This window comes from Azolla caroliniana, unplaced genomic scaffold (assembly GCF_043228905.1).
Source record: "Azolla caroliniana isolate FFs.n. ecotype wild unplaced genomic scaffold, voAzoCaro1.0.p SCAF_5, whole genome shotgun sequence".
NCBI classification, from domain to species: domain Eukaryota; kingdom Viridiplantae; phylum Streptophyta; class Polypodiopsida; order Salviniales; family Salviniaceae; genus Azolla; species Azolla caroliniana.
The window spans coordinates 8,267,521-8,287,712 of NW_028230440.1; the positions used below are offsets into that span (position 1 = coordinate 8,267,521).

Genomic DNA, 20,192 nt, shown 5'->3' on the forward strand with positions numbered 1-20,192 from the left:
GGGGATGGGATTTCGTCGGCTTCTAGTGCAGAAGGAAGAAATGATTATCAGAGAGCAAAGAAAGAGTGCAACGATGAACGTCCTTCGCAGTGAGTGCAGAACTGTTAAACAGTTTAGGGTTTGGGAGCGATGGCGGGGAGCTTGAAGCAGCAGACGAAACAAAACTTCTTCTGCATATGAATACATAACACATAACATTATCCACACAAACAAATCTCTGCAATATTTCCTTTTCGGAGCTCTTTGACCGCTTTCGCTTTTCGCTTTTTCGCTTTTTCGCTTTCTTGCTTTTCCGGTTTTTCGCTTTTTGCTTTTTGCTTTTTGCTTTTTTGCTTTTGCCCTTGGTTTTCGCTTTTTGCTTTTTGTGCACAATACGAAAAAAAAAAGCGTGCGCGCCCAAAAGGAAGGTGGGACTATGGTCCGTAGTCTATAGGCTACATGGCCACATATGTGTACATATATTTGTTAGCATATGCTCCTCTGCGAACAAATCCAACACAAGTTTTTCAAGACTAATTTCCGATCTTTCGTCAATTTGGTGATGATGGGCTCCCCCAGTAGTAAGTGATTTACCAAACTCCAAAAGACATGCAACCATATTAGCCATCATCTTCTCTCCACAAGAGAATTTGTTGAACTCGCATAGGTATCAAACATACATTTCCATGCCAACATGTGCACCTTTAAATGAAGTAAATTTAATCCATTAGAAAGTCTAGGTGTACACAACTTCACCTATGCTTCAAAAGTCATAGGCCTCTCTTGGCATTTTGGAGCACCAAATTCGATACAAAACTTCAGAGGATATGTTTTGTTTGAAGTGTGTCCTTAGGCCAATCAATTAGAGGAAAGTTATATTATAGAGATAGATAGATAAGTCATCGATATTGTTTGTAAACTTTGTAATCATACATGTAACACCCATGTTCCAATAATTGATTGTTGTCTAGCTTTTTGTGAAATTCATCTAGTTGTTACTTACATGTTGCATTTTGACCAAGTCGACCTCCAAGATACCTATCTCATTTGACTTGTTATATGCACAGAGCAAGCTTTCAAAAATCCTAGTGAAGGGTACAGTGTATTTTCTTTTGTATTTATCAAAGTTTCAAGCTTTACCCAAATATTAGTTGAACTTGTACTTATGCTTAACCTTGGTGGTGAATATTTACTAAAATATCCTAAAGTTTCAAGATTTTCCATATACACACACCTATGTTGTTTTGTGCTTACCCAACACATCAAACCCTTGCAATTTTGTTCGAGATACCCCTTCGGTAACTATTAGTAGCATGTCACATGTGCTCACATGGTGATGGCCTTGAGAAGAAGAAAGCGGGTCACATAAGGGTAACCAAATTGGAAAACCTAGATATTTGTCTAGATCATAGTAAAGAGATTTTTTTCCTTTCGAGTACACTACCAAGCTAGGAAGGCAAATCATTGGATCTAAATCGATGGGTGTTGCCCTAACTCGCAATAGCTGGAAGGATAAAGGCATTTTTTATGGCTGGTTGAAGTCGTTTTGGAGGAGGCTATGGGCGTTCGATATGCCAGAAAAAATAAAGCTTTGGTTGTGGCTTCTTAGTCACAAAGCTGTACCAGTGGGGGAGTGGCTTAGGGGTCGTGGTGGTGAGGCTAGATGCAAAATTTGTGGTCACCCTTTGGAATCAATTCCTCATTGTTTTTGGAATTGTAACGAGGCTATTAACATTTGGGGTAGAAGGCTCCGGATAGTGGCAACATGCGGCATGAATGGGAGAGTTGTATGGGAGTCCGTACAAGGGCTGAAGTTAACAGGGGAAGGTTGGGCTGAACAGTTAAACCCTCACGGACATGGATTTATAGTGCAAGGTGGCAAGGTGTTTCAACGGGCTGGAGTTCGACCTGGCACTAACTCAGAACTTTTTGAAGAGATATGGAGGATGGTGGCTTGTTTATCGGTCTGGCACATTTGGACCAACCGTTGTAAGTTTGTTTTTCAACAACAAAAGATCCCTAGTGGTGAGGTATTAATAAATATCTGGTTTGAGTTAGTCTCTTGGCTACGGGGACGATACGACTCGATTAAGGGGGAATCTGATGCAGCTGAAAGATCTCGATCAAAGTTCTTGCTGAAATGGGGTAATTCTCCTATGGTCGGCAGATCATCATCAGGGCCTCAATGGCACTACCAAGCACCCCGATGGTTGTTTCCCCCAATAGTTTCCAACAACGCCTAGGTGTTGTAAATTTGTATAGTTATGGTACAAATAACTAGGTTATTGGAGTTGTTTGGATACGTTTGTTGAAAATGAGGTGGGGACTATGTCCGCTTTGGTGGGAAGGCCAAAGTGAGGGCTGTTGAGAGGAATTTTGAGAGTTCTATGATGTAATTTTGTTTGCTAACTAATGCGAAGCAGTATTTTTTTGGAAAATAAAAATAAAAATAAAAATAAAATAAAAAAGATTTTTTTCCTACTCTTTTTTAGATTATTTTCAATATCTTTTCAAAAAATCTATCTAGATATGAAAACACAAGAAGATAACAGATAGAAACACATGTGAAATAGTCACGTCCATGTAGTTGAGGAAAGAAGGGAGATCGATATTATGGGCACTTCATAATTCATTTGTGAGTATTTCAAGATTGCCAATTCATTATGCAAGTTTCCCATCAAACATGATCAACATGCAACTCGAATAAGAACCTTCCTAGTACAAAGATCCAAACAATAATAACTCTAAATTGTATGCACCTCATGCTAGGATTATGTGCCATAACATTTTGTAAGCATGACTTAGGTAATGAATACATCTCCATTTACGACTATTGCGTTTGATACATTTGTTCTTCATTCTGTGCTTGATCAAATATGGCATATAAGCTTTCTTGCTAGCTAACAAGAGGTCCCAAACACCAAAATATTTAAAATTGTACTTAACATGTACAGCTCTTAAGTGATGAAATGGTTAGGTAACTTTATAGAAGAAAAGTTTGAAGCTCTAATATTACTTTCAAAAGCTACAAGCATCATATGGTATACCATATCAAATGGTTCAAAAAGCTAACACAATGTGCATCACCCAAATGAGTACTTGCCACAAATAAAATAAGATGAGGTCATACAAGTCTTTTGCATTGAAAAAGGAGAAAAAGTGACAACTTCCACATGCAAATGCTAAACATAGATGTTTCTCATCTAAAGTGTGTCTTCTAAAATATAGTGGACACTCATAAGACCACAGAAATTGGATAAACGGGTCCACGTGATCTATATGGACTTCCTTTAATATGTAAGCATCTTGTCCACAAGTTCTCAACTCATTACCCAAATGTGTGCATATGATATCCATATGGTTATCTTTGAGCAACAACTCAACTCAAATATGCGAATGTTATCCACACAATTGCCTTAGTCTAAAGAGAAATGATGATGACAGAATATAACATCCCTATCAGATGAAGATGATGTATATAGTATAAATATTTGAATGTGGATGTTATCCACACAATCGCTCAATCTGAAGAAAGTTGATTATGATGAGGATTTTATATTAAAGTCCCTATGTGATGAAAACGATATACAAGACAAATATTTGAGAAGGATGATGATGATATCCACACATCAACTTAGTTTTGAGAAGGATGATGATGATGGTATATTAACATCCTTATGAGATTGACATAAATATTTGCATACCATGATGATAAGAATATGTGGATATCTATCTCGACAACACAATGAGAAAGCTTTGCCTTCTCACATTCTTGGAGAATGTCTTCTATGAAGGTCTTTGATTGAGTCATATTTTCCTCCTCCATATGCACTTTAGCACATTATCATTGTGAATTACTTGTATTGGGCAATTTAGGTAAAAGGGTTGCTATAATTCTGTCAAACTTTCACATCATTGATGTAAGCACCACAATTCACACAACTTATGCCTATTATCCATGTAATGGAAGTCAAAAAGTCCAAGCACACACGGGCTATTGAAGTTATATAATCTTTAGGAATTTGATGCTTAACTCATGGAGAAAGAAGTGACTGAAAATCTACATGGATCAAAATGCCAACTAAGCCAAGGTTCATAAACATGCTTGTGATTATTAAAAGAGAATCATATGGCCTATAAATATACACTTCTACACCATTTCAATTTGAGAGGGGGAGAGAGAGAGAGAGAAGATTATTTGTTCATCCACTTTATGTGTTACACTATCACTAAATACAGTGCAGCAAAGTATTCCAAAACGTTGATTCCTAACCCAAGCAACCTAAAAGGCAATGCAACATTTCCCAAGACATTGGTTCCTACATTGAGCCCAAGGGAACGAAGTCACCAAAAATTCATGATAAAATGTGACCCAAAACCATCATGCTTCCGGTTATTAAAAGAAAATCATGTGGATTAGTAAATATATGACTCGGACATAACTTTTACTAGAGAGAGAGCAGAGAGATGATGCATCACATCCACAATCCACTATCACATTGATAACTCTGTTACGAGTATCACTAAAAAGACAGGAAAGTGTTTCAAGTCATTTGTTCACGGCACTAGTATCACAAAAAAAAAAAGAGTTCAAAGGTTTTTAATATGTTGGATCCTATAATTAAGTTTCCTTAAAACATATTCATGAATCAACACTGATGAATTTATCAAACACTAAGGTGCTATATCATCCCTCTTGAGCAAAATCCGAATGTACTCATAAAAAGCTTTTGTTAAAAGCTCTTCCCACTTCCATGTGTAGCCCAGAGGTGTGACACTTTCTCGCACATAAAAGTAATGCCAACTTTCTTGCACATCAAAGTAATGTAAATGTGCGCTCTCATCAAACTATAATTTCCTCAAAATACATACCTTATAACATTATTAAACAAGTTCAAAATCCAAATATAATAGTGTTTATCACTGATCAACATCATTATTAGGCCAAACAAAATCCCAGTTGTCTTAACTTTTCTTCATCTCTGGATTTCAGAAAACTAAATGGCTTAGATAAAAGGGTGATGTAAAGAGTTTTAAATAAAACGAAGAGTCCATCCATGAGAGCACATAACCTAGAACCTTATAAACGAGGGTGAAATAAAGAAAGACATAAGTTGCCACCTATATAGCATGGGATACAAGTAGAAAGTGATAATACCAGAAAACATGACTTGAACCTTTAGATACTAGGTGGGGAAAACATCATACACACATGATGCGACTTTCGAGATTGAGAACTTGCAATACCATATAGATAAGGCTTTTCAGTTCATTTGAATAGAACCCGTGATGCAGCGACACATGCATGACTCAAATGATTCACTGCTAGACTATATAAAGCAGCAGCAAACATTCTTAAGACGTGAAGTCTGGAGACAGCCAGACACACACATATTAAGAGACTGGGACATCGTGACCACGAGGACCCTTGCATTTTGACTATGATTAGTAGTCAAGTTTTAACCTTGGTCAGGAGATTTATCCAAACCAATGGTGAGAGATTAGAGTATAGAGACTTTATCCAACTCTTTTTGCAACTGACCTGACCAATCGTGCATGAGAACCGACAATGCAGACATACAGACTGCATGCAGTTAAAACTGATCAAACCAGTTAAAAATCTGACTCAACTGACCAGAACAGTTAAAACCCGATGCACACCTGACCGAAACAGTCAAACTGATTCCACTGATGAAACAGTTAGAACAGATTAAACTGAGAGACCAAACCCACCATATGCATGAGACTGACAATGCAGACCACACATCGTTCCAGATGTACGGCTACGGGACTACTGCCCAAAAAGCAGTGTGCTTATGCGAGAGATCAGCTAAACAGGACATTTAGTTAGCAAATGCAAGACTCCGACACCATAGGATAGAGTTGTTACAGTGTCTTAAGTCATTTAACCATTGGAATTTTTTGCTTGATTTTCCTCTTCCAGTTAAGAGAAATTGAAGCCACCCGTTGGAACTGATTGATTTGCAGCGAAGTTGAATGCAGATTGTTCTGATATAGTAGTGGCAGTTTGGTCTTCCTCTTCCAACCAATAAGTTTCAAGTAGCTTCACTGCCTTCTCATAGATATCCGAGTTGTCATGGACTTGCAGATTTTCTATCTTTTCAAGGCCATCAGCTTCATCTATGTACTGTGCATACAAATTAGTGACACCAGTATTTCCCGCATTCTTTTCAGCTTCGCCAACTCTTAAAATGTTTTCTAGACCCTCCAAGCAAACTGTTATGATTCGAGGATCAGAGCATGTTAAAAGATCGCATAAAGGTTTGATGCAGCCTTGGCTCACAAGGTATCTACAAAGCAACAACATAAATTAGTAAATAATCTTATATGACAGCATCATACTAGGTTGGGATTGTAATTGACGGTTGCCTATATAATAGGAGGAAATGATGGTACTTTATCTGTTCATTTGTTCCACCAGATGTTGCATTTGAAATGGCCCATGCCGATTCTTTTTTAATTTCAAACTCCGCATTGCTCAGCAATGCTACAAGGGGAGGAATTATGTTTGCATCAATAACAGCCTGCATCATGTTACATGAAGGTAATGAGAGTTTAGAAAAGTCTTTTAAGAGATACTCCCAAAACAAAAACTACATCAGATAAATCCTCGCCTGAATTTGTTCCTTATTTCCTGCAGTTATGTTTGATATGGTCCAGCAAGCTTCCTTCTTGATGCTTTTTTTGTATGGGCGTGTAAGAAGATTCAGAAGGCATGGTAGAACATTGTGGTTGATGATATACTGTACATGAGTTTTTAAATCCACTTGATAAGCATGTTCAAAAAATATCAATTGCATGAACAATGACAAAATGATGATACCTGTGTTTGAACATCGTCTCCTGTGACTATATTACCCACAGTACGTAGAGCAGGAATAAGAACAGATGGAGAAGGGTGTCTAAAACAGCACACAAACATTGTATTAGTCAAAAATTCTAACAACAATTATGGTTAGTAGATAATAAAGGTTTGACACTGATATTTACAGTAGAAGCTCAACAAGCCTTGGACAGACTCCCGCTTCAATAACAGATTGTATTTTGTCATTCGTGCCATCAGAAAGATATGATAGTGCCCAGCACGCATCAATCAAAACATCTTCATCAGAAGAATGAATAAGACGTTCGAGTGCAGGAAGTGCAGCTCTGGTCTGCATAAATACATGAAAAATAGAAGGATCATTCACACGATAACAGTTTTTCACATCCTTTTCAGATGAAGTACGTTTTAAATTTTAAAAAGAGCACTTCAAAAATATACCTGTTCAAATGCTGGAGGAGGCTTTCCTCTACAGAAGTTGGAAAGTGTCCAAGTCGCATTTCTAAGCATCGAAAGCTTCGCATTTTCATTAAGCTGGGCCAGTAGAGGCATCATAGCACCATGGCTAAGCACCAGATCTCGGCACTTTGGTGAATCCCCAGCAACATTTCCAAGTGCCCAAACAGCCTATAAAAACAGGAGGCAGTTCATATAAATCAATATAAGTCAGATTGCATCCAAAATGACTAATATAAGATTACCACAAATTGTATCCAGATAAACTCTGTCCATATACAAAGTAGCTACATGCTTAAAATTAATCTGCAAAGTTATCCAAGAGATTACCTGTTCCCTAACATCATCTCCAGGAGAACTCAAAAGCTGCACAAAAATGGGAACAGCGCCATGATCAATCACCACGCGAGTGTGATCCGAAGTGCCTGATGCAATGTTTGTCAATGCCCAGGCTGCCTCAAACTGGATTCATTTTCACCATCATTCACAATTAGACCTTGGAAAACAATTGATTTCACTATTATTCAAGGGTAGAAAAATATTTCATTTACCGTTATTCGTATTTCATATCATTACAAGCATCCCCAACTACTCAATATTAATGAATACCTGAAGCTGAGGGAAATCATTCCGCAATAGGAACTCGACAAAACGAGGAACAACACCAGTATTGATCACTTCTTGAATTGGAGGATTGCGTTCTGAATTTGGTGAGCAGGAAAGTGAGATCTACGCTAAACAATAACAAGACCAATGGGGAAAATATAGGATTCACAAAGCTATGAGATTTTTTTCCTACCAATGGATAAGAGTTTCCGAAACTGATGAGTTGCCTCGAGCTGTGTATTTGGATCTTCAGACCATACACCAGTTATCATTGCAGGTAAGCTTTCCAGCTGCTCAAATAAAATCAATTTGTGCATATAAATCATAGAAACAAAAGAGAAAACAAGAAAAGCACATGCAAAATCCATTATTTAAAGCAACCTGCACTTACATGCCAAATCAATGATTTCAGCAAAAATCCATGTTTAAAATCCATGATTGAAAAAAAATATAGCAAATTAAGGGCAGAATACATGACATGGAATCAAAATAATATCAGATCCAAATGCAGAAACCAAGGTACACCATAAACCAATAGATCCAATGAGAAATACTAAATCAATCTAAAGTTTTTACGATTTTCAGACCAGATTTCACATCAGATAGATCTGTCACGCACGCTTAATTAATCCATGTCCATGGTTCTTTCAAACACACGGAAGAAGAAGGATACACACATATCCTAAAAGAGAAAAAAGAAGACAATAGAACCAAAACAAGAATTACGCGAAAAAAATCCGAAAGGAAAAGCAGAGAGTTTGTATCTACATGTGTATAGATTCTCACATACCTTCTTCTCCACGGAATTGGACTGAACAGAAGTGATGCTAGCCATCTGTTGAGCAGTCATGCCTTCTTTGCGCTTCTTCAACAGATTCTCTTCGCGCTTGCTCTTTCGGATCTCGACCAAGTTATCCTCACGTTTGCGACGAGCTTCATCAGCATCAACAGAGACCTTGTACGCCTTCTTACGGACCTCAGTGCGGGCACTAGGGCGCAGAGACATGGCTGCAGACACAGGCGGAGACGCGCAGAGGAGGAGAGAAAACACAGAGACAGACACGCAGAGAGAAAGAGAGAGAGAGAGAGAGAGAGACTTTATTTAGCCTTGCACAGCCTGGCCACTATTTTCTATTTATTTATCTATTTGTTTATTTATCTATCTAAAATTAAATTTTGCTTATCTGCTTATTTAATTTCCATGAAGAGGCTCTTTGGGCACCATGGCTCTGTTCCTTCTATGGCCACTCTTTTGTGTTTGGGGGGGGGGGGACACACACACACATAGAGAGAGAGAGAGAGAGAGAGGGTACGAAGAACCGAGTGTGCCCGCCCATGAGTCGCTCATTTCACATGCAAATGATCGAGAATGCGCCTATTCCTCTTGAGGATCACCACATCCTTAAGCTTTCCGATGCAAATGCTTGACCCCTTATTCGAGACATTGCTATCTGAGCCCCCCCCGCCCACCCCCTCTAGTTTTATCATCGAAGGTTATGGATACACCTAAAGGCAAGAAATTTCTCTCAACACTCTTGTTCGGGACATTGAATAAGCACTTAGGAATGTGGTGTGTGTGTGTGTGTGTGTGTGCGCGCGCGCGCGTGCACATACACATAAATATCTCTTTTATCGCCAGCATACATGGTCTTCCGCACATCCTGAGGCATGTGTTATCATTGCCTCTCGGCATGCATTCGGTGGGAGAGTCATTACAAAAAAATGTATTCTTCTCTATTGTCGAACGTGAGCATGCCCATTTCTCTAGCATCCAAGAATCGATAAACTGACGTTCCGAGTTTCACATTGGAGATGTTTGAATACATAAACATGTTGTTGTGAGAAAATACATCAATCATAGCTTTTTCAATTGGAGAATAAATTATCTAACAAACCAAGATCTTGAACAAATATGTAGACCATTCTCACCAATTTGATATAATTCGTGGTATTTTCGTGTATTATTTTATTTGTTCTGTGCATGTGAAGGAACCCAAGTTACTAACAAAGCAAACAAAGTCTTCCCATAACATTGTGAAGCAATTCATCCTGCTGGTATTGTAACATGTGGGCTCACATTTACCAAGTTATTTAAAGCAAAAAATGTCCAACATGTGTCCTTCCCTTGAGCATCAAACGTTTACTCACAAACTTATAGGTCACCTAATCAACATTGAACCACCAAGACATACCACCAATTGCATTCTCATGACTTTAGAAAAATGTTATAAATGGCAACTGATAACGCGTGTAATCTCTAGATGCTCCTAATGTGTTTCAGAATAAATGTGCATTAGATGTATTTGACCCTTTGTAATCCCAAGTGCATGTTAATCCATTAAGTTGTTCTCGAAGCATACAAAAGGTACCTCAAGTAATCATGACCCACTCAAAACATTTGACCTAAACATCATTATATTCAAAAATGAAGAGTGCTATCATAAAGATCATGACAAGGGAGGTATTTTTCAAAATGAAAGGACATTGGAAGAAGAGGATGAACAAGACATAACTCGTAGAAACATAACGTTAAAGCATTCCCTTTACAAATCATATATAGATGCTTCATGTGTCCCTACAAATTATTGATTTTAGATTCACGTAACTACACTGTTGAATTCTACATTTCCACTATTTGTATATCATTGCAATGGCAAATGCTACAATTTGTGTGTTTATGACATTGGACTTGGTATGTTTTCAATTCATGGAAATGCATCATAATGGCATTATTTATCCTCATGTTTGTGAGAATGTTGCATATTTTTTATATTTTGCCAACATATCCCCTCTTTTGTGCGACATACAAAAATGTCGAAGGATTAGTCTAGCCATGTCTAATTAATCCATGTCAAAGCAATATGACATTAACGAATCAACCAATGGGGTGAGTAAAATTTATACTTTAATTATGTAGTAATCAAGATATGTGTGTCTTTGGTTGAGCAATATGCCACTAACCATTAGCAAAGCACTATCAATAATCTAGCATCAATTAAGTAACACATAAACAATGAGTTGTTCTTTTAAGGACCATGCCATGAATAATTTTATCATGGGACCAAATTTGAATTATTGTGTTGCATTATTTATTTATTTTGCTCCTAGTTAGTCAAGGGCCGAGCATTTGATGCCAATGTTTTCGTATGTCATACGGAAAGAGCAATGTTTGGCAAACAAAAAAGAATTTGTGGCATTCTTGCCAATATGAATATTTTCACTTCATTGTACATTCAACTATTCCAAAATATCATTGGCTTAAATGTAGTAGTTTCAATTATTGAAAAGGATTTGTACTTAAATATGTGAAAATTTAATATGACCATGTATTCTTTTCGAACTTGGATGGAATTTTCTAGACAACTTAGTGGTGTACTTATTATGAAGTAAAATAATGAATGTTTCTTTTCAACTATGAACATAACATATATAATGCTAATAGGTTCTGCCTATAGATAAAATTGTGGATGTAATGACACCATTCACATCGTGTATTAGTCCACCCAATGTATTGTTTATTTACTATTATACCGCTTAGATTATTTGGAAATCTCTCTCGATCAATCTCCATTTCATCGCCTCCTTCTCACATGCTCCATATGTTTTGTGGTTTGTACTTCAACTCACTTACATGTTATTTCCATGCCTAATGTACGCTACAACATGCTTTCAGCAATGTGTAAATACACTATCATTAGGCAGAAATTGTAATTTTAATCCTCTCTATGGATCCTCATAATATTTAATCATGTACCAATTACATGTTTTCAATATAATCCATTGGTAGCAGGGCATTGAATACCTCGTTCAATTGCATTGTATTCCATTTTATAAATATGTTAGTGAATCAAAATAGATCATGTCAAGACGTTTTGTTAAAACATGTTATTGAAATTGTAAGCTCTCTCGTGTTGAAACATGGCATTTATGAGTTAGATTTGTCCATTTGAAGGTATAAATTTTAAATTGTCTTGTAAGAAACATTTATATTTGCATTGATTAACTACGTATAAGCCAAGGATATGATAGAGATCAATGTGGTTGTAATCGAACATCATTCAAATAGTAGTTATCAAACATGTGTCATTCATGAAAAAAGAAGTGGTCATTATGCATCATGTAATAAAAACTATCCACGGGCAACATGTTGACCGGATTTTTAATCATGAATTAATGGAATGTCAATATATGTATAATCCTTTGGTTGGCGTAAAATTCCTCTCAAAGTTATGTTCAAATGGCAATGATCAACTATATCATGTCACCAAAAGATATGAAGTTGACACTCACTTCATTTCTTGTATTGCAATGTAGACAAATATCACAAATAAGAAAGAGCATCATTCCATCAGGATGTATGATTATTTTCTTAGGGAGTGTTATGGGCACAACCATAACTTATCTCGTGGTAAGTTGTATCATAGTATTCTACACATGAGCATAAAGTGTGAGGGTTAATTGAGAGTGTAAAGGAGGGGGGGTAACTTTTAATCCTAGGAATTGAGACAACCATATGGGACAAGTGTGAACTTACTTGGGGGCCTTAGGTCTGACTATAAATATGATACCTAGCTACCCTAATTATACACATTATTCGACTACATTGAGAGTATGATCTTGTGGTAAACAGACTCTTGTGGCAAGCGCGCACCAATACCAAGTACCATTTGCTGCCATGGCGGTGGTATGGGACACCGATCAAGGCTCTAGTTTGTCTTGAGCCTTTCACTCGAGGGTGGTTGGGTGGATCGACGCCCTTCTTTCTCTCTTTTTTTCTTATCTGTCTATCTATCTTATAAATCCTTGTATGCTTACGTTAAGAATAGTCTCTAATGGGGAGAATATTAGTTGCAAACTTGCTCAATTGCACATCTAATTAGCAATGACATGCTTTGTATGTAAACATGATATGGGGTTTTATAAAGTCTTATGGTAAGGAAACTATTGGTTGGATGTGGCTATAAAGTTGGGACTTAGTGTGCATTGTCAAACATGGTTCGTGAATACCAAATATAATGCTATAAAAATATATGGGAGATAGAAAGATGAAGGTAGATTGATGCAAATAATATATTTGCCAATGATGCAAACTAGACCATGATGAAAAAAAATCTCATTTAAAGTAGATTTAATCACAACTTTACTTTTTTCCGAATGAACAAATCAAGTATTTATCAAATTAATGTTGAGTAGAAGATTAATATTTAGTTGAGCTATTTACATGTTGTCATAAACAAGGTGCCACACGAAGTGTAGGGGGGTTGAACCCATGACCTCCTGGTGAGCAACCTTATCAGTTAAGCTACATCCATCTATATATTATTGTATTGTATAAGATTCAAGTTATTACATTGTAGGTTAATCGCTAGAACTTTCAAGAAACTCCTAAAGAATGCATCTTCATGCACTCTCTAAAAGTTTCCTAGCTTACATGCATACCCTCCACATTCTTGTATAAATACTTGAGTGCACCCTGGTGTTGTTCACCTTGATTGTAACCAAGGTGCGCCCGAGTATTTATACAAGAATGTGGAGGTATGCATGTAAGCTAGGAAACTTCTAGAGAGTGCATGAAGATGCATTCTTTAGGAGTTTCTTGAAAGTTCTAGTGATTAACCTACAATCATCGATGTAATAACTTGAATCTTATACAATACAATAATATATAGATGGTTGTAGCTCAATTGGTAACCATTAGTTAAAATATACAAAAACTCGATCCCTTTCACGGGTAGGCCTTGACTAGACTATCCTATCCTACATAAGAGATCTCACTTATTTATCTTACATTTTCACATATGTCTTTAGCCATCCTTTCATACACATCACCTACATTCACTATCCCACATGTAATCTCTTTCACGCTCCTCATTCAACTAATGGGAGGGGGGAACAACCATCTGGGTACTTCTACTTCCATTGTATATCTATTCCATTCGTTGTGCCCATCGATGTAGTACACCACCACTTTTGAAAATTCAGTCTCATTAATTTTGCAGCATCATCAGTACCAACAATCCACTCGTATTGAGCTCTTATTGTAGTTATTAATGTGTGCAAGATTAGCTTAATCGATTCAGCTAGAGGGCATTTGTGTGTTGAAAATACCCTAGTACACCTTGCTGTCCATATACACCATATGGTAATGGGGGCAAGCAACATCCAAAGATCTCCAAGTTTTTGATTCTGTGCATAAGCTGTAGGTACCCTGTTGTCAGTGATCAGCCGAACCGTGCCATTCTCCCCTCTATATTTAGCATTGCATGTGCTATCGTATTTTGCCACATCATTCTCAAGACAGTTCCAGCAAGCATGTCCCCAGTTGAGGATGAAAGAACTAGAGGCATGGCAAAGCAAACGTAGTGCCCTTCCCCATACAACCACTACCTCGTGACATTCCCATAGACAATGGGAAATGTTTTCTATCTATCCACATGCAATACATCTAAGGTCTACATTGGGGCTGTTGTACGTTTTAGGGTTAGGGTTAAGGACGACGATGATGATGAATGATAACTATGATGATAGGTAATGAAGATAGACATGGTGATGGAGAGTATGATGGTGAGAGAGATCATATAGAGAAGCATTGCGGGGTGGGGGGTGGTGCCTAGAATGGCTCCACCCCCCTCCCAAGGGGGTTCAACGTGAGAGAGGGAGAGAGAAGAGAAAAGGTGTCAAAGAGAGAGAGATTAGAGAGAAATGTTCATTCATCTTTCATTCATTCCCCATAAGGGGTTAAATAGTACAAGAGGGGGTAGATACATAGGGGTGTAAGCCCCATTGAGCATTCATACTGGACACTCACTCACACCTCCTCGTATCCATCCACATGCACACACGTGTGCATGTGTTCACATACGTATAGACTCACAATTACATTTATGCCTCCTACACATACACAACAACATCATGATAACATTCGACCCTCGATCATCACACTTGACTCTCCGTACATCTCGTACGGGGTAACAGGGGCCTTTACCCCACGTCTCTACCGGCAAGGCTCTATGTGCAATAAGCCATAAACACATCATTATCTTGCGGTCATATTTGTCATGCCATATCATTTTCCAAAATTTATCTAGTCTCATTTCACTAATGCCCTCCTGTATCCAAAATTTCTTTGCTGCAATCTTGTCGTGTTCTTGTTCTATAATAATTTGCCTCCCAATCTTTGTGTTGTACCTGAAAAATTGAACCAACTTTGTCCCATCAGTTCGTCCTTTAGTTCTCCAAAAATACTCATCTTCCACAACCCAAGGGTTCTAAAGGTTAATATTACCTTTAAAAGAATGCTAACAAAAACCTCCATTAGGTAATATTATTACGACAAAAATGATTGGCAAATGGAAAATAAAGGTTGATACTTAAATGTATTTGGATGAACATGCCATACTTGCATACCTTCGGATGATTTTATGCCATGTGATTTTAAGCGAGTATGTTCCTTGTTGGCAATGAAGTAGGATACTATTATCGTCCACATGTTGGAGAAAACAAGATTTTCCGAAAGCAGAGTACACATTGCTAAACGTTCGCGTGTGTTTCTAATGTAAGCTCCCTCTTCCTTGCTAGAACATCCAGTTCGTAATTTTAATAGAATAAATGCATTTCTTGAGTGAATTGTTAAAGAGTGAAGGTAAGAAATTGACATAAGGTACAATTGATGACTCAACATAAATGATACATCTATTACCTATAAAGTGGTAATAAAATGTCAATCTCGTGCTTCAAAAGGAAATCAAAGGTACACGATTAAAAGTTTTTGGGATGAACATGATGTACTTGTATGGCCATAGACGATGAAGGAGGACGACACCAAGTGAAGCTTGTTCCTACACAACTTCCTTCGTTATGCCAATCTAAGAAAAATATATGTTCTTCAATACTTTATAATATTCACTTTTCATTGGATGCGTTCAATGTAATAAATGACAACACAATCCTACAAATTAGGTTAATTGGAGATGTATATTTATATGTATTTGTTGTCTAAATAAGAGTTTTCAAACAAGACAGAAATTCTATAAAGAAACACTTATAACAAAATGTTAACATACCCACGAACATGACTAAGAAATATAACAATGTCATGATGGTATCTACTTGATTGTAGAGCATAGTTCGTCCCTCTTATATGTGGATGATGAAAGTGACAAGAGAATCAAACATGTATTCACATGGTGCAAAGAATCACAAACTCAACACAATAATGTAAAAAATATTTCAAGTTATGAAGACCAACAATTTTTCAAATTAACAAAATGTATCAAGATTATGAAACGAAAATACAAAGATGTAGCCTCTAATCGAACTCACATACATGCATACATGATTTGAATCCCCGAGTAATGAGATCGACTCCAAAATACTCAAACCAATTTTGGTAACAAAAGCGTATTTTCTTTTGTGAGATCTACTCAAGGCCACATCGTAGGCTTGTTCAAATGTGTTTGCATGAGACATTTTGTAACAGAATTTGGTGCCCCAATCCCATTCTTCCTAGCGGCATGAATGCCAAATGCTTGAAATGCCAAGTTTCCATGTTTCTTATCTACATCACAAATCCTGTTTCCATGAGCTCAACATGATCATGTACAAAAAAGAGAAAGTATCGATCATGTAAAAAGCATTTACTACTAATTAAATACCAATCAACAAGTAATCTGTAAACTTATTTCTTGGAACTAAATTCAAAAAAGTTTTTAACGTCATCACTCGATCATGAATTAAGCTGAGAAGATGAACAAGACGAAGAAGAAGAAGAAGAAGAAGGAAAGGAGACTTTCACAAGGGGCACATATTGATATTACTAAAAACCAAGAAGGATAGATTCAGATTTACCCTTTACGGCGGACGACACTTATGATGCTTTCCCAATCAGAAAAGGCAAAAAGGCAAGGATATAAAGGGAAATACCACGGTAGCCTCCACAACTGCACTTTTCTTGACATTCTCTCTCCAAATGCCCGCGCGTTTTCACTACGTGCCCCAAATGAGCATCGGTCGACCGTGTGTGTGAAACGAAGCGAGAGTTAGTTTGGAGTGGAAGTCAAAGTTGCAGCCCAAAATGTTAGTTACAAAATCCCCTCTTGTTGAAAGAAACTAAAATTTGTCTCTATTTCAATGGGGAAGCTTAACATTCATATCTGTGTGTGTGTGTGTATATATATATATATATATATGTATGTATGTATGTATATATAAGAATGTATCTATGGATTCTTGACCTTTGGGTCTTTGGGAGACACAGATACACACACACACATGTATGTACATACATATATACCTGTACACATCCATACCATACATAGCTATGGGATTTAGCTGTGGTGTTATTTTGTGGGTTGCTAGGTGGGCAGCCTTCTTGTGCCAAATACTGGCTTGTAACCCTGAAGTGTTGGAAGAAAGAGAGGTATGGGACCTCCTCTGTTGTGCTCCCTTGCGCCTCATGATTCCCTCTCCATCACCATAACCACTCCCTCCAATCTATGTATGTATGTATGTTTGTTTGTTTGTGTGATGAGGTACGACGCGTATGCATCCATTCTGCTCCCCCATTCATTTGAATGAATGGAATGATTTCTCCTATTTCTAGTTGTTTGATTTGTATTTTGTAATCTTTTCAAAGATATTGAAAACAAATCTATTCGGGATACCGCCCCTCGGCAGAGGATCGGATCGAGCCCAAAATATATGTTTATATGTTGGTGTTGTCATCCGACCTCGATGCAGGCATTGGTAGTGTTACACAGGTCAAACTCTCCCGAAAATAATCCGGTGAGCTGAATGGAAAATTCTCCTGGATTTCATGTACTTTTGCTTATGATATGGAAGAGCCTCTCTCATTCTCCATGTGCCGTGCCTTTTCCTGAGGCCTCTGGATGTCTGAAAGGAGTCAATTTTGCCCAAATTTGTGTTCATCTCTAGTAGTACATCTTTCGCACTGCAATGCCGGCTGTTTTTGGGCTAAATCTGAAGTATCTCGGAATGTAATGTCTGCCATATTCCCCTGTTTCTGTCAGTTAAAATGACAAGGAGATTAAATGACATGTCTGATCCGTAAAAACACGGTGTCTGGATGTGACCTCGGGGTAATTTTACCAAGATTTGAGTTTTTATGGTACATGCAAGAGTACTCAAACTTAGATCAATGAAGGCCAGTTCTCCATTTTGCGCAGACGGGTTTTCAATGTTCGAGTAAGGCATCTTCCTTCTTTCTCTTTTGTGACGTGCAGTATATTCTCCAACATGCCATTTCATAAACTATTTCTGGATGACCTGGACACAGGTGGATGAAGAAAAATTGCTTGACATGAGAAAGCCCTTGTCAAAGAATATTTGTGTTTTGTTGGTTGTAAAAAGCAATAAGAATGATGAAATATATGGTTGTCTTGATGCTAAGGAGGATCGGGACCAAATGGTATTAATGGGCAAGGGTATAGAAAGGAGAGATCAGCCTGTTGAACATGGAAATGATGCTGACTGCCATTACTTGATGCCATTTGCACCCTCGACATGAGCTTGACCTAGTGCAACTTGATCATAAGTAGTAAAGAAACCAGGATTCGTTGAATAATATGCAGGATGTGAGCAAACCCAAAGAGGAGGGGAGAAGAATGTTAATGCCCAAATAGCCTTCCTTGCAAAGGGAAGGCAAGCCTTATCATAATCAATCAATCATGGATGTAATGGGTTTTAAAAATCCAAGCTTTGAATTTTAACTTCACACATGGATTCAAGTCATTGAATGTGTGCAAAGCTTCAGTCATGGGACTAATTTCTTGGGCTACTCTCATTTATTGATGCAATTGATACTTAATGCCACCCTGTGTGTTCCAAATTAAAGTGGCGCATTGCTCCAATAATATTCTTTTTTGTGACAAATTATTGCTGCATCTGGAAGGCTTGTTGTTTAAAATCCACCACAAGTACATTGGTTTTGATTTGATTCACATTTTCCTCTGAGTTTATTGGATGCTTCTTTTGGTTCTTCACTTGCAGCCACATGTGAATGATATGGGATGCTTACTACATTGTGTTTTGACTATTTGGAAAGAGCAATAAGCCATTCAAGATGATTCACAACACGAGTATTCTGAGTTGGGAGTGTAGAATGTTAAAGATTTGTGAACATACAATACGATTTCCGTTTAGATATCTTGGTTTTCTTGAACTTAATTCATAACACTTGTACTCAAATATTGTCTATGCTGTAGTAAAAGTAGTGTTTGCCATTGGAAATCGATAAAATACAAGAGTTTACCTCAAATTGTGTTGTAATGGATTATTATTGGTTGGATTTCTTTATGCAAGTCAAGCAATAAACAAGAGGGTACACGTCTCTTGAAATTTATGATTTCTGAAACATGAATGCACCCTTCTTCGATGTGGAAAGCACATAGCACCACATATAACCAAAGGAATGTGGGGAAGAGTGTGACAACCATAATTTCATTGCTATAAAGGAAATACACAGCCATTCAAATGACTGAAAATGAGCTTTACTGATTGAGCTGTCTTTATATAAGGAATTACACAATGTGATGCCCAAGCAAAAGAATAGCTGGATCTCAAATTTGTACAAAATTAAAAAATAAGATTAATCTTATTGAAGAAGTTATTAGTATACACTATTAGGTATTGGCAAACATATTTAGTGGTTCAAGACCAGCCATTAAGTTCAAGTGTCTCCAAGAGACATGGGTGTGCTTACAAGCAAGAGATAGAAGCTCGGATGTGGCTTGTAGACATGATAAATGAACTCTTTTTCTTTTTCTTTTTTTTTCCCAAAAAAGAATATACTCCATTAGTTAAAATATACACAACTCCGATCCCTTTCTCGGGTAGGCCTTGCCTAAACTATCCTATCATTCATGAGTGATCTCACTTGTTTATCTCCTGTCACACACATCACTGGCATTCAATATTTCACATGACATCTCATTCATGCCCCTCTTTCAACTAATGGGAGGGGGGAACAACCATCTAGGTACTACATACTGCCATCGTAAATGAACTCCTATTACCTAGCAAAGGAAACAAAGGAAGTGTTTAATTTTGTGAAAATTAGGGAAGATGGTTATCCTTTTGATTTAATTACTTTTTTGCAACTTGTATGCACTATCTACGTGATCACTGCTAAAGTCTAATAAGATGAAGAATGCTATGGAAGTTACCAAGAGTACCCTTGGCCAACACGTAGCCCATTTAGTTCCTTTTCCCTTAATTTAGTGCTCAAAAACCTCCTTTTTCATCAATTCTTTAAAGCACATACGTATATCAAATTAACCATGATATCAAG

General features: G+C 37.4%; 1 protein-coding gene across 1 annotated transcript; it reads right to left on the minus strand.

The window, feature by feature from the left end:
- Nucleotides 1-5,039: 5,039 nt before the first annotated feature.
- LOC147864040 (importin subunit alpha-1-like) lies at nt 5,040-8,969 on the minus strand. Its single transcript, XM_087319657.1, has 10 exons — nt 8,676-8,969; nt 8,079-8,175; nt 7,889-7,980; nt 7,610-7,741; nt 7,265-7,450; nt 6,991-7,154; nt 6,824-6,902; nt 6,615-6,743; nt 6,397-6,524; nt 5,040-6,290 (listed from the first exon to the last, which is right to left on the minus strand). The coding sequence occupies exons 1-10, from the start codon at nt 8,889-8,891 to the stop codon at nt 5,924-5,926; spliced, it is 1,590 nt and encodes a 529-aa protein (XP_087175783.1). The 5' UTR covers nt 8,892-8,969; the 3' UTR covers nt 5,040-5,923.
- Nucleotides 8,970-20,192: the final 11,223 nt, after the last annotated feature.

What these genes read in the sequence shown, in the direction of transcription:
- LOC147864040 (XM_087319657.1), bottom strand. Translation starts at nt 8,891, where the DNA reads ATGTCTCTGCGCCCTAGTGCCCGCACTGAGGTCCGTAAGAAGGCGTAC. An exon ending in GAGACGATGTTCAAACACAG is followed by an intron (nt 6,744 to 6,823) that starts GTATCATCATTT and finishes ACTCATGTACAG; the next exon opens with TATATCATCAACCACAATGT. An exon ending in GAAATAAGGAACAAATTCAG is followed by an intron (nt 6,525 to 6,614) that starts GCGAGGATTTAT and finishes AACATGATGCAG; the next exon opens with GCTGTTATTGATGCAAACAT.